Source organism: Gymnogyps californianus, chromosome 25 (genome assembly GCF_018139145.2).
Source record: "Gymnogyps californianus isolate 813 chromosome 25, ASM1813914v2, whole genome shotgun sequence".
In the NCBI taxonomy this organism is placed as follows: domain Eukaryota; kingdom Metazoa; phylum Chordata; class Aves; order Accipitriformes; family Cathartidae; genus Gymnogyps; species Gymnogyps californianus.
Window position 1 is genome coordinate 3576433 of NC_059495.1, and position 14408 is coordinate 3590840.

General features: G+C 49.0%; 1 protein-coding gene across 2 annotated transcripts in view; it reads left to right on the forward strand.

Annotated features, from left to right (window-relative positions):
- Window positions 1–14408, forward strand: part of GRIK4 (glutamate ionotropic receptor kainate type subunit 4) — a 137754-nt gene that overhangs the window by 68111 nt on the left and 55235 nt on the right. For both annotated transcript variants that reach the window (XM_050911076.1, XM_050911078.1), the window contains exons 4-6: window positions 1900–2065; window positions 8182–8360; window positions 11624–11677. In XM_050911076.1, the coding sequence (XP_050767033.1) occupies window positions 1900–2065; window positions 8182–8360; window positions 11624–11677 (399 nt within the window). The remainder of the gene's footprint in view (window positions 1–1899; window positions 2066–8181; window positions 8361–11623; window positions 11678–14408) is intronic.

Consider the following 14408-nt stretch of genomic DNA (forward strand, 5'->3'; position numbering starts at 1 on the left):
GAAATTCATATTCAGTCTGAGTCTCTGATCCAAGTCTCTTCATTTTTTTTTTTTTTTTCAGAAATGGAAGGTGAGTGCTAGTGCACTTCTAAGGTATTTGATTCTCAAGCTTGATCTCGGCTGCCCTCCTAGTGATGTAAACCTGCAGTAACTCCCTGTGATTTGTATCACAGTAGCATCAGTTGGTGCTGCTGTGTTAAACGTGATACAGTAACCCAGCTAGAGCCATTGTACTTACAACCATCCCTCAGGTAAAGGAAAGGGTGTCCCCATTTTACCACCAAGGCACCAGATGGTGGAGTGACTGGCCTGATGTTCACCGGGAGCCTGTGGTAAAACTGGGGGATGAACCTATGTCTCCTGTGTTACCCCTCTAGTGCCTTTGGCCCAAAATTTCCTTCCCTCCTGTCCAGAAAGCAGTGTTGCACTATGGCAGAGCTCTTGGAAAGGAGAGGAGGGCCCCGGGACAGAAGGTGCGGTCTGAACCAGGGCCGTGATCAGCTCTGGGCACTTGCAGGAGCTGCTGTGGTGGTGGCTGCCTTCACCTCTGTCTGCATCTCTCTCTTCTCTGGTAGCGGTTGTTGCTGCAAGTCTCAGACTCCATTGGACTCCCAAGAGTCATCAGCATGCTTGTACTGGAGCTGTACTGTCTGCTCTGGTTAAAGGAATTTGCCTTTTGCTTACAGTCTGCTTCTCTCCCTGTTAACAGAGCCCAGGATGAGGGCTGCAGAGTGAAATCAAGGCAGATAGCTTATTACTCTTTAACTTTCCTATTGCTAACCAAACAGCTTATGCTGTCAATAAAGCAGCCATCACAAGCTACTAATAGCCTTTCCCAAGAGGAGAGGGATGGGAGGCATGGGATGATAGCTTCCGGAAGGACTAATAATGGAGGAAAAGAGGACTTGACACTCCTCTAATGAAGCCGAAGCAGATGTTTCCCTTTCTCTGTCTTTTATTTCTTCCAAATAATTCACTCAGCAAAAAGAAAACAATATTCCTTCTCCTTATTTGGCTGAACCCCCAGTGTCTGAGCTTGATCTGTCTGCCCACCCGTTCCCTCTACACGAAACTGCGAGGTGTGCAGCAGAGCTGCCTTGGAGGGAGCCCTCGGGCTGTCCCCCCATGCGGCTTCCCTGCTCCCCCTTCCCTGAATTCCCTGGGAAACAGCATCCCACTCCCGCCTCCTACTCCGCTGTATTAATGACAAGCGCAGCATTATTAGGACTCGTGGTTACAGTCCCGTTGGAGCTTGCCTGCCGTATGGCTACCTGTTACCTCTCCTCTGATCAAAAAAGCCCAAAGCTTCTGGCTGCTGCATCTGTTTCTCTCTCTCCTGAGCCTTGCCAGTGCAGGGTCATCTTGTTCTTCCCTTCATCTCTCCTAATTACCTGACGACACATTGGTACTGCAGGCAGAGGTGGATTTGCAGCACTTCATCCATGTAGCACACAGCAAAGGTCTGGGGGCCTCCAGCACGGGCTATGTAACTCCCTGCCTGCCTGCAAAGCATCCTCTGTATTCACCTAGGCAGCAAGCCTGAAATGAAGTGTGGGCCTGGCTACAATTAGTGCCCAAGCTAATGAGGTTGAACTCATCCGGAATGGTTTCCTGTGCTGTAATCACAGCCCCCGTTGCCTTTCTCTGAGTGGCTCAGCAAGACTTTTCCTGATCCACTCCTTCCCATGGCTTCTTGTTGCTGCGATAATTATTTTCCTCTGCTATTGCACAAATCCCACCCTCCTCTCTTCACTCCAGTGATGCTTCTGCAGTTTTATTGGGATATTTCACTTTCTGCCTGCCGTGCGTTTCACACCAAAGGTCCTTTATGGTAGATTTACTTGTTTTTATTTCTTTTTCCTTTTTAATTATGTTTTCTTCCCCCTCCTCCCCACTTAGGTTCCTCACTTCAAAGTGGCGCCAGAGGAGTTCCTGAAGCTGCAGCTCCAGCGGTTCACCACCCTCAACCTCCATCCCAGCAACACCGATATCAGCGTGGCCGTGGCAGGAATCCTGAATTTCTTTAACTGCACCACTGCCTGCCTCATCTGTGCCAAAGCTGAATGTAAGTCATTGCCAGACTGGGTTCGGCTGCCCCTCTGCTTCCAGTGCCTTCTGTTCTATCTCCTTCTGCGTATTTGGTGCCTGTTGGAGAAGGTCCCACAGGCAGCGTGTGAGAGCTGCCTCGCTGTTGCATCCCAGGGTGTTCGTCTCGCCTGGTTGTGGTGGCAGGGTCTCTTCTGTTGGCAGCAGGCGGGCACTCGGTCAGAGCAGCCCGAAACAGCGGAGACCTGCGGGGCAGGTTTTCCACCCTGTTGCCCCGTGGAGGTGTTTGTGGTGTTTGTGAGAGGAGGAAAGGGGATGGGGAGAGATTTGCCTGCCTTCTGTTTGACAATCTGAAGAGTGTTTTGCTTGCACAGATGGGTTTTTGAAATGAAAAAAAAAAAAAGGCTTAGGCTTGTTTCTGGAGATTATTTTAGGCAAGTAAAGCTTTTTGAAATATGTCTTTCCCAAACCCACGTGCAGTTTGTGGCCTAAAAGCAGGACTTGATTAATAGTCAATACACTGCACACCCTCTTGGGCTCTGCAGCCATACATCTGCTGGTAATTGTGCATCTGGATGCTGGAGCATTCACCTCAGCAAGACCACATTCGTCTCTGCATAACTCTCCTAACATGGCAGGAGCAGGCTCTGCATCGCAGTGGTTAGAGAGAGTAAAGTGTGTCCTGTGCTTTTTAAGGTCAGCATGTAGGTAGGTAGCTGGCGCGCAGTAGCCACACCAATTTTGCTTCTATTATCCTGTAGCCAGATTCATTAGCACTAGAGTTTACCATACAAACAAGCCTAGAAGAGAGGCTTTGAAAAGGCGTGTGGATCCAGTGAGAGCTTTGGGGATGCTAGCAAGAGCTTAGCAGTCTGACTGTGGGGCCAGGTACAAAGGAAAGGCAGCATCCTTTCCAACTAGCCTTGGGCAAACTTCACACCACCAGCTGTGCAAGTAACGCAGTGTTGTGGCAAACTCCTGCACAGGGCCAGAAGGAATAGGAGTGTCTTTGCCTTTTCTTTTTGCTTTATGTACCCTGAGGAGACCACATCCTCAGCTGACGTAAGTCAGTAAATTGCCTTCAGTAAGCATGCTCAGATTTACCCCAGCAGAGGACCTGACCCAAAATTATGCAATTAAAATCATGGAAATGGTCTCCTACATTACTTCTAGTGCTGGAATTTTTCATTGTCTAACCTTAACCTTAAGCAAAAAGAAAAAAAAAAAAAAGAGAATTAGGTTTTCTCACCTGCCGTGCAGCATGTTCACAGCTCTGTCCTCGCGCTGCTGCCGGGCACGGAGCACACATACACATCAGCACACCACCGTACACCCTGGCCCTTCTCCCCAGTTATGTGCCAAAACATGCAGGTGCCTCCCATTGAATGCAGCCTGGTATTAATATGATTCTTTATTTAACTGAATCAAAACCTTAGGAACCAAATAGTTCGCATTAAAATAACACCCTTTTAATTGAATCAATCCATTTTATTTTAATCTGGTATTCCTAGATAACTCAGTATCTAGGACGTGCTGCACAACCCGAGTCCTTCCCAGGCCCGGCGAAGCAGTGGGATGGGTGCCTTTCATGCATCCTGCTCTTTGTGCTCAGTAAGGACCTTATTTGAGCTAGGCTTGAAGCACAACATGCCCTGACTATAACGGAGTGCAGAAAAGGCATAATCCAGCTTCATGTAGGAGCACAACCCCTCATTTTCCCTTAGGACCAGCAGTGTTCCTAAGCACAGTCCTTAAACAACTAATTTGAGGCACTTTGGGCTTTTGGAAGGTTCCCTGGAGGCAAATAAGGGGAGCATATGAGCTGTCTGCTCATCAGTGAGGAAATGCTGTTTTGAGGGATGTTATTATTTAGATCCCAGGAGGGGAAGTCATAGCTGTTTTGGTTTAAGTACAAGGCTGTGTGATGGGACTCCTGGGTCCTATCCTGTCAGACTCATACTATCACTGTAAGGAGTCACCTCCTTCCTCTGGGGACTGATTGTAATTTCTTCTGGCAGAAGCAGAAAATGACCCTCAAAGTCAATGAACTTAGGCCAGCCTAAGTGTAATGCAATGGTGAATAGAATAAGATTATGTTACTCAGTTTCTCTGTGGTGTGGAATAATGAGCTAGTTTGTGAATTGCTCTGAAGTCCTAACATGGAAGGCTTTGTGTGATTCCACAGAAACCTTAACCCGAAAAGGCAACCACAGACAAATACAGGGGTGCATAGACTTCATAGGAGCTACTATGTAAGCTCTGATTGTTGGAGGGGAGGAAATAACACCCAGCGTTTAGGAAGGGAGACCAGAGCACTGAGGGCAAAAAGCTTGTGCACACCCTACGGCCACAGGGAGATGTTTGAAGCAATGCTGTTGGGTGTAAGAGTGAAGCTGGACAATGGGAATCACCATTTCTCTTCACAACCATCAGGGTCAAGGATTGCACCAGCACAAACCCAGTGCACCCATAAACAGAAATGCTGGTCCCATGGGCCTTGGTCAGCAGAGCTTGGAGAGAAAGGAGCCTGTCTCCTTCTCTCCAGTAGCCTCATGGGCAAGAGCAACAAACAGGGATGTGGGACTCCACGAAAGCCTCCAGGTCCTACCTTTCCTGCTTCCCAGGGGCGTTCCCTGGCAGTGGGCTGTAAGGTATGCCAGGTAGTCTGGAGAGGAGGCCATATGTGCAGAGACCCTGGGGGTGGACTACTCCTGCCAGCTCCAAATATAAAATAACCAAGGTCAGGACTTCCCACTGGTCAGCTCGAGCCACTGACCTGCTTCAGTGCATACCTGTGGTCCCCATAGGACTGTTCAAACGGTGTGTGCCTGATGCAGCCTCTCTGTGCATGGTGGTCCTCACTTTAGTACTTCAAAGTTGCCAGGAGGGGTCTACAAGCCCTTGCTCATGTTCGGCCTGCAGAGCACCCTTCTGAAGTGCCAGTCTGTCAGCAGCAGCATCTCACATCCTCTCATCATCAAACAAAGGGGAATCTCTTCAGATAATAGAGATTGCCTCCACACGGCAAGAGGAGCTGCAAGCAGGAGGCCTGATGAGGCTACAGGTAGGATCTAACGTGCTGGAAATGATAATTTCCCTGAGCCAGAGGAGATCAAACGCTTCCTTTTTTCCCTGGTCCCACTTCCTCCTCGCTGTGCCTGATGTGCTTTAGAAACTTAGCAGCTGGGCTTTGCCTTCCTCACCACAGAGGCCAGGGTGGCTCTCTTACCTGGGCTCGTGCCCCGGTGAGCTGTGGGCTGGAGGAGAAGGCGGCAACAGAGGTGCAGATGTAGTCAGCAAAGAGAAAAATGAAGGGGAAGCTGAGGGTCTGATGTGAGCCACAAACTCATAGCAGTTGGCAGAGGGATGCTCTCCAGTTTGCAAGATTAACTTACAGCTGAGCTATACAACCTTTGGTGTTAAGGAGCACGATCTAATTTTATTTCTGCAAGAAATTAAATAGAAAAGGTGCATTTCCAAAGGGGAAGGCTGAAGATTTCCCTCCAGACGCCCATGCCTTTCCGTGAATTTCTGTCCCCTTGAAAGTCATGTCGTGGTGTAAATCTGGGCATCTCCCACCAGCACAGTGGCATGCAGAGTAGCGCAGCTTTCCCTTTTCCTTCAGGTCTGTCCAAAGCTGAGCGCCATGGGGCTGCGATCTCTGGCAGCACTCCGTACTGACTGCAGTGCAAGCGCTCCCTGCTGCCAGCCCCTGCTTCACCGTGATGTTTGCCTGGGAACGCTCTCCAAGGGCAGAAGTATTTTATGTTCAGTGATAGTCCTGGGGACTTCAGTCTGTGGGCTGTAGTGCCAGCAATGGTGGGTCCTGGTGTCAGTGGGCAGGTGTGCTCAGCCCTCATCACTGACTTAAACTGGGTGCGGGTTTGGTAGTGAGTGCTTGGGGAGCTGCATCTAGTGCTGCCTCCTTCCCTCCTCCTAAACATCCACTTCTTACAGAGTACAGTGTTAAATGCCATGAAACTTAAATCATTGTGGAAGAAAAGTGTAAGTTCCCATGTCTCTTTTTTTTTTTTTTTTAATACAAGACTTCTATAAAGTTAGTAAAGTGCTCTTAAAATCTTCCTCAGTTTTGCAGCAGCAGATTTTGCTGGGATAAGCTGTAAGTAAAACTTGGTATTCTCAGGACTGTTACTTGCAGCAACCTGTCTGGTCCCTTGCAGATGTGGAATAAGGTGAAAATAAACCTCGCAAGAATCAAATGGAGGGCTTAGGTAAAATTTACTGTTCACTTGAGCTAGCACACAAAAAAAGTATTCAGGTGAGGTTTAGTCCATGTGTCCTGTACACAGAGTGAATTCACTGGCTAGTGAGAAAGAAAAAGAAGCTGGTGTGATCCAGAGAAGTCCTGGCTGTGACTGTTTTTGTAGTGCCTTGCTGAGTTCCTACCTGTACTCAGAGAAAAGGTAAGAGGTGAATGCATTGTAAAGAGCTCAGTGCAAACTTTGCGTGCTGAAAAACTCTCACTGTGAATGAGAGGCTCCTCATCTTCGATGTATCACTTTTAATGCACTGCTTTGTTACCTTTGTGAAGTGGTGGGAGTCCTTGAAAGCAGCGCTCTCTAACGCTAATCACATCGCATTGTATCACTTCCCCGGCCCCTGACCTTCTGGTGAATGAGCAGTTTCATGCAGTCAAAAGTACGGTTAGGTTAAGAGTAGACCTCCGACTTGAGGATGGGTTTTGCCCCTCTGCCAGCTGAGATGCGGTTCTGCTGATAGTTCTGTTCTTTTCGATTTCCTTCAGTTCAGCTTTCCCCCTTCTTTTTGGATTGTCTTTCTGTAGGGGCGGGATGGGTGACCGTGCTAGCTGTCTGTGTCTTGCTAATGATTACATCTGGTGGTCTCTCTGGTCAATCAAACTTGACAGGTTATTTCCTGATGAAACTCAGCAGCTGGATAGAAGAGACCGACTATCAAATATGCTTTCTTGACTAAGAAAAGCTGCAGCAGGAGCTTTGATGTCTTATTAGACATTGAGGAAGCTGTGTTGGAAGGAGCCCTTGCAATGACCTAGCTGCAGGAAGAGACTTCAATCAGAAGTGCCGAAGGCAATAGGGCACAAGTCCAGGGAAGTCGGGACTCATCCATGTGGGTGCTCACTAATTATTACTTCTTTTCTTTGGCTCCCGTCTGAAGGGAGAGCCCGGTCCTGCAGGCTGCGTGGGGAGTGCCGAGGTAGCCAGAGTCCTGGCTCTTTCCCGTGGCTGATCACGTCCACACGCTGCCTGAGGGGACGGAGGGCTGCGCTGTGCTGGGGCAGTCGGAGGGCTCAGCGGGGGCACGGGGGAGGCAGAAATGCAGATGGCAAGGCAGAATGAGGGAGGGGGCTTTGACGTGGAGGTGGAAGGTGGGTCTCCAGAGACCTTGCCCAGTGATGGAGTCACTGGACTGCGAACATTGTCCTACTTTACTCTCTAATTTCTCCATAAAGCACCAAATATGCTGGTTGGTTTGTTTGTTTTATTATTGGCTTCTGTGTTGCTCTAGGAATCCCCAGTCCACCAGTAATTCTGCACTGTGCTAGGACCATACTCACAATTTTTTTCACAATTTTTTTATCTAGACCTAATGTTGCATTTTTGCAATGATCTCTGCTTTGTCTGACTCTCAGCAGAGCTTTCCATCCCCAGGGACACATACCCTTGGAAGATAGCAGCTCCCCATCAGAGTGCTCCAAGATCTCCAAAGCGTATCAAGTTGTTCCTTGCAGGGCACTTAGTTTGGGAGCTAGTAATGCAAAGGCTTAGGAGGAGGAATCATCCTCCAGCAACCAGCGATAACCAGAACCATCCCGCATGCAGGAAGATAATGGACAACTTGTCTGGACTCTGGAGTCCTGAGCAAATTTGTATCAGCAATCTTATCTCTTCCCAAGAGGGCTTTGGGGCCACTTTTTGTCTGGAGAACAGCTGGAGTAGCTCCATCGTTTCCCATTCCCTGCTGGCCCAAGCAGCGAGCCTGCGTTGCAACCCCAAATCCTTTCCTTTGCAGCGCATAGACACAGAACTGCAGGACTGCTTCCTACCAGGGAGGACTGTGGGCCATGGGAGAAGTGCTTTCTGAACTAAGCATAAAATTTAAAGGTACCTGGCTTTTTCTCCCTTTTATTTGAAGGCCTTTTAAACCTAGAGAAGTTGCTTCGGCAGTTCCTCATTTCCAAGGACACTCTCTCAGTCCGGATGCTAGATGACAGCCGGGATCCTACGCCTCTCCTAAAAGAGATCCGAGATGACAAAACAGCTACCATCATTGTACATGCCAACGCTTCCATGTCTCATACCATTTTGCAGAAGGTAAGTGCCTATTAAGTGTCACAGTTGTAAATGCTGCTCCTTTCACTGAACGAGATACTGCGTGCAGTACATGAGCGTGCACATGCAGGTGTTGTGTGATAATGGAGTGTAAAAATTCCTGCAGCAACACTGGAAATGGTCTCTGCTGAGAGGCGAATTGCCACTGATGGAGTTTCTGGGGAAAATAATTTGCTCTGTCTTTTCAGGACTGTATCTGTAGAAGCAATGGTTTAATTGCTCTGAGCTGATGTGTTTGCTTTCTGGAAGTGGTGTGTGCTTGTGGCTCCTGTTGCCTTCAAACAGCCATGGAGGGCTGCTTAGCACTCTGAAATTAGTTAGTCAGTGCAATAGTTTTTTCTTTTTTTCTCCAAGTACATTTCTAACTTTTTGCTTCCTTTTTTATTGTCTTATTAACCGAGATTTTATTTTAATCATGTTTATTTTTAAATGGTCTCTTGCTGCAGTTTTTAGCATTTGTTTTGATAGTCTACTTCAAAATTGAGCAGTGGCTCCAGATGGAGTCTAAAGTTGTGTAGTTTCCCACGTCCTGGAAGGAACAAGAAGTACTTTCCTGAATGGAGGCAGTATCCAAGCAATGGGGTCCCCCCTTGGCTGTTGGTGCAGGCATTACACACGGTGTCCTGGCTGTGGTATCAGGGAGTCAGTCATTCAAAGGCCTTGACTGTATCAGATTTATCCCTGATGGTAGCCAGCAGAAACCATTAGAGCTGTTTTTATTATTCCCCACCCACCTCCTCCAAAGATTTTTATTCCACTGCTTGCAATTTTGCATTTCTAAATAGGCAGGTTTGGGAGGTTTTTGGGTCCCCTCTATGTGGGGTGGGGGGTGTTGTGGGTTTTTTTCTTCTTTTTTTTCTTTCTTTTTTTTTTTTTTTCCACTCCTGGTCCCTGTTGCATGCTGCTTGGCTGCTGAGGGCTGTCCCCCTCCTCTGTTGCTATAGTGACTTCCCACAGGCACACAGCAGCACTCTTCAAGCACCCGCAGTCTCCCTTCCCAGCTCGAGCATCCTTCTGCCACAACTGATAAAGATGTCAGAGATTGCCGTGATTTTTCAGCAGTTCAGTAAAACCTAATGTAGTCTTCCTGGCTAGAGGATTGTAGGAATGGAAGGTAATAAATAATGAGCTTCTGATCTGGTAACTTCTTGCACTTTGGGAGGCTGGAAAGTATTTTCTTTGTAAAGGTGCAACCAGAGTAGGGAGTGAGGTTGTGGTGAGCAAGTAGGTACCTCCTTGGCCCCTGCCCACAGGTCACCAAAAGCAAGAAAAATGCACTATTGGTTTGAAAGTGCTTTTTGTCAGATCTGTCTCAGGAGACCAGTTCTGGCCTTGGACAACGACAGAAATTGCAATTTCTCATCTCTTACCCTCCACATATGGTCTGGAGACACATGGTTGCTTCCTTGATTACCAGCCTGTCCCAGCTGCCCACCTGCCAGCGGGCACGTTAAATGGATGGGAGCGATGCTCCCAGGAAGCGCTTTGTTGCTCACTTTGATTTTCTGCCCTTGAAATCAAATGCACTGACTTCAAAGTGGGTCAGAAGGAGAGCTGACATTATCGCTGTTCCCAGGAAGGGAAAAGGGAGGGAAATGGGTCCTGGGTTTTATTGTATAGGGGCTTAAAAACGAGGCAGCCGTCTGGAGAGCTGGCTGAAAGGCAGGTCAGCAGCCTCCTCTGGAGCTGTGGTGGTCTTTTGGTCAAATGGCTTTGCTGTGTCCATTTAGCCACCTGTGCAAGGGACAGGGTGACAGTGTGCAACCGAAGGCTGGGCACAGCCAGACCTAAGCCACTGTCTGTCCTCTGTGGGCATCCAAAGCTTTCCCCACTGCCCATGTCTACTCCCACTGCAATGGTGGTGGCCTCAGTTTTGTGCAGAAATAGGTGAAGAACAGGCAGGAATAGGGAGAGGTGCAATCTAAGCCGCTTCTTCCTCGTATCTTTCCTTCACTTTCTGTTGTCACCATCCTCCAGCTTCTGGGGGAGATGGAAAGGGACTAAAGCCAAGTAAGGAGGTGCTGCCTTTGGTCCTTCCCTCCCTGCCACCCGTTCCTCTGTGTGGTCTGGGGTGATGGGAAAACCGCTTTGCCAAGGTCCAGAAGCATGATTTCAGACCAGCTGTGCTTGGCAGTGAAACATAGACTTTCAGGAGGATCTGCAGATTAATCCCCCACTTCCCTGGGCATCTGTTCCCACAACCAACTCCTTGTTTACTGAGAATTTTGAATTTTGGAAAAGGACTTCAATGCTCTGGTCTGTCATTTCCAGAACAGGTCATCCCATGGAAAAATCTGTGTCCTTCTCTCTTCATCTCCATACACTTTTACTCTCTTTTTTCTATTTCTGTGGCCATCGCAACCCTGTCTAAATTCTGGAGAACAGGCTGAGTTACTACGTTTCATTCATGCTAATTAATTTGTGGGACTGGAGCCCAAATCTGACGGATACATGTGGGAAAACCACCGCTGGGATGACTGTCCTTTTTCTGTAACTCCAGAAGAGCTTTTTCTGCCTTGCTCTCTGCATCTGTGGTGAAAGGAGACAAACCCTGAGCTCTCTCCACTGCTGCTTTCCCACATTATGTTCAAAAAGGTGTTGGTAGTTGAACAGGAGAAAAGCAGCATCCATTTACAAAGCAGCAAACCTCAGCCAACCTTGCTTTCCTCCAAACACACCATACGCCCGGGGAACTCCTCGTCCCAAGGGGCTCCGGAGGCCTCGGGCTGGGGCTGCAGGACCCCACCTCGCATTGCCAGGATCTTTACGGGCCATTGCTGTTGGGGGTGCAAAAGCTTTTGCTTCCAATGGGCGTCTTCCTTCCAGGTTGTCCTTGGCTGGATACACCTGCAGGATGGGGCCACATGCAGAAATCCCCAAATGTCATCTGGCACCAGGCCACAGAGGGAGCAGGGTTGGTCACAGGGGTCCGGAGCTGCGGCTCGTGCAGTGTTGGGTGGTTTCTCTCTGCCAGGCAGCCCCTATGCAGGGGCTTTGTCAGTGCTGTTGTGGAGAGGAGACCTCAGAGGTAGGCTCAGTCCTGCTGAAAAATTGGTTCCCCAGACTTTAATTTCACAGGTCAAATTGTGTTGCGGTGTCCCACCCTTCCCTGCCTGCAGGAAGACAGCAGCGCTCGCATGGAGCGATAAGGATGAAAAAGCAAATGTGGCCCAGTCTCTGCCTTGCCGGAGTGGAGATTGAAGATTGTCAGGCTCTGGTCTAATCTCCTTTCCTCTCCTTCACAGGCAGCTGAACTGGGAATGGCGTCTGCCTATTACACGTATATCTTCACTAATCTGGTAAGACATTTTTCTCAGCTTTTCTCCCGTGTGCGTGTAGAGTCATGTTAATGGGAGTTGATCTCCCCAGCCCATGGGAGTGTTGGGAAGAGACACGTGCTTGTGGAGCGGGGGATTCGTGTCGGGGGGTGAGGGAGGCGAGGAGGGGTGTCCCTCTGCAAACCTGAGCATCAGTCAGGGAATGTCTTGCCCTGGCCTTCAGGAGGTGAAAGCTGACGGGTGCCCAGCAGCACCGATCGATCCCATGCAGCTGCCAAAGGCAGGATTTGTAGACGTTGCAGCCGGAGCCAGTGTGGTGAGATGTGCGGGTCCTTGGGAAGCACCAGCAGATGGGTGGTTCCTAACCGAGGGCTCAGGTGGGTTACGCTGGAGGTGTCAGCCACTGAGCCTATTCCCCATGCCAGGAGAAGGGCAGGCTGCGCTGGGAATGCGTGCAGAGGGCACCACGGCCCCATGCTTTTCTGCTGTGCCTCTGAGAGCGGCTGTGTAAGACAAAGGAAGGATGATACTATAAATGTTGAGAGGCAGAGCGGGGTATATCTTCAGCATGGCCCCTGGTGATTTGGCTTTATAGCTTCTAATAACATTAATGGGGGGATCGTGTGGTTAAATCCCCGAGTACTGTGCTAAACAAGGAGTAATGGGCTTAGGCAGCAGCAGGGGGAAACCCAAAATAAACATCAGAGAAACTTCTCTTGCTGCAGCAGATACAAGGCTCTTGAACAGGCTGCCAAGTGGCGTGGGGGAAATGCTACTGCAGCGGAGACCAGATACCTACCTGTTAATGCTGGTGTGGGGACGATGGAAACCTGAGTGTGGCAGGATGGGCTGGATGATTAAGTGGAGGTGCCTTCCAACCCCAAATGATACTCGTATTCTCTAATTTCTATTAATATTTATGCCAGGGTGTCTGTGTGCCAGGAAAGCCGAGAGCTGAATCACGCTTTGTGTTTGGGTGGGAGACAGACGGGAACGGATGGAGCCAAATGTGTAGGCAGGAGAGCTGGAGTGGAGAGGAGGAGGGGGAGGGAGTGAAATGGAGGGGTTGAAAGCCAAGAGAGCAATTGGGACAGACAATGTAAAAGGGATAGGGAAAGGAGATGTCAGAAAAGAGAAAAATGCGCAAAAAAAAAAAAAAAAAAAGCCACAAGCTTCCTACCTGAACTAATAGCATTCTGATTTCTGCTTAGCACTTGATCCATAGGTCCTAAACGTGCTCAATAGCAGTCCAGCAAGAACAAGCTTCACTGCTCCTGTTTATCCCCATGCAAACAATCGGCACTGGGGAGGAAAGCAAAAGGAAGGGGTGTACCTGGAGGGGATCAGCCGGTGATGGACGCTGAGGGAAGAGCTGTGCCCTTGGGAGGTGAAGGTCACTTGTTTTGAGGCAGTGGCTGCTGCTTTGTGATTTCTCACCCCCAGTGGCAGCCCCGAGTCAGAGCGTAGCTGTTCTGGTGCTGCTGGTAGAGCTGGTAAGGGACAGTGGCTGTCCCCATCAGATCCTGCTTACAACACTAAACCACTCCAGTCACTTCCCAGTCCCAGCAAGTAGTTTTCCTGTTGCCCTCTGGTCCCAACAACAGTTTCTTGTTCCACTTGCCCTCCTCAGTCCCGGCAGTCACTGCACACCCCACAGACCAGGACTGTGCATGTAGTAAGGGATTTCTATTTGCACATCGCCAGCACAGTGGAGTCCGTGTAACTGGATGGTGCTCGGATGACGGAAATAACTATAAAAATCAAGCTCCCCACTGCCACCACCACCACCAGACTCATTTTGAGCATGGGTGTGATTAAGTGTTTGCTTGAGGTCAGGAGGTGACATTTGTCTTTGAAACCCATTCCTCTAGTGTAATGCAGTTATGGCAGGTGAGAAAGAAATGAATTTTGTTGCCATTCACTCTCACAGGATATTAATCTGTTTACCCAGTCTATTTTACCACTTTGTCCAAAAGACCAGCCCTCAGCAGAACTAACTGGATTTTTGGCAGGGACTGTAAAAGAAAGGTGACATCGGGCAAAACCTGAGCAGATGGAAGAGCTGTTTAAGGAAATTAGTAATATTTAAATGGGGATGAGAGATGCGAGTGAGCAATTTAGACTAATAAATCTGGAGGGATTATCAAGCTCCTAGGCTTTGCAATCGCTCTCTAATAGAAAAGATAAAAATCATAGTGAACTGCTGTCAAGGGGAGCAAGCAAAAAGGTGGCTTTAAATGGAGGGAGAACCCATCAGAAGGGCAATAGACAGTCTGTGTAGCATTAAGCTGCTTGGAGATGGAAAAATATTTCAGGCAACAAAAGAAGAGAAAAGGGGATAAAATGCTGAATTAAACACTTGCCCTGCGGCACTAGACGGGAATTCTGTTTCTGTCTTGTAGCATTAATTTTATTTAATAAGCACATCCCAGCCGACAGCTAGTTGCGTGTCACAGCTCTTCTCTCTGCAGAGCGTTAGATGGAGGCAAGTTGCTTCAACTCCCCTGGCACCAGTCCATGGGAGAGCAATTCGGGGGTGACAGCTCCTCCGTAGCCAGCCTGATGACTGCAGATAGCGTCAGCGTTGCTCTCCCCGCCGTTCAACGGGGAGGCAGAGCGGCGCGTGAAAGCAGATGCAAGCCTTTGGCAGGAGATTGCGGGAGCAAATGAGGAGGAAGTCCTCGGCCCCCAATGCATTTCCATCGGAGCCGAGGCGAGCAGCCTGATGTAGAAATACCCACAGGCTAATTTA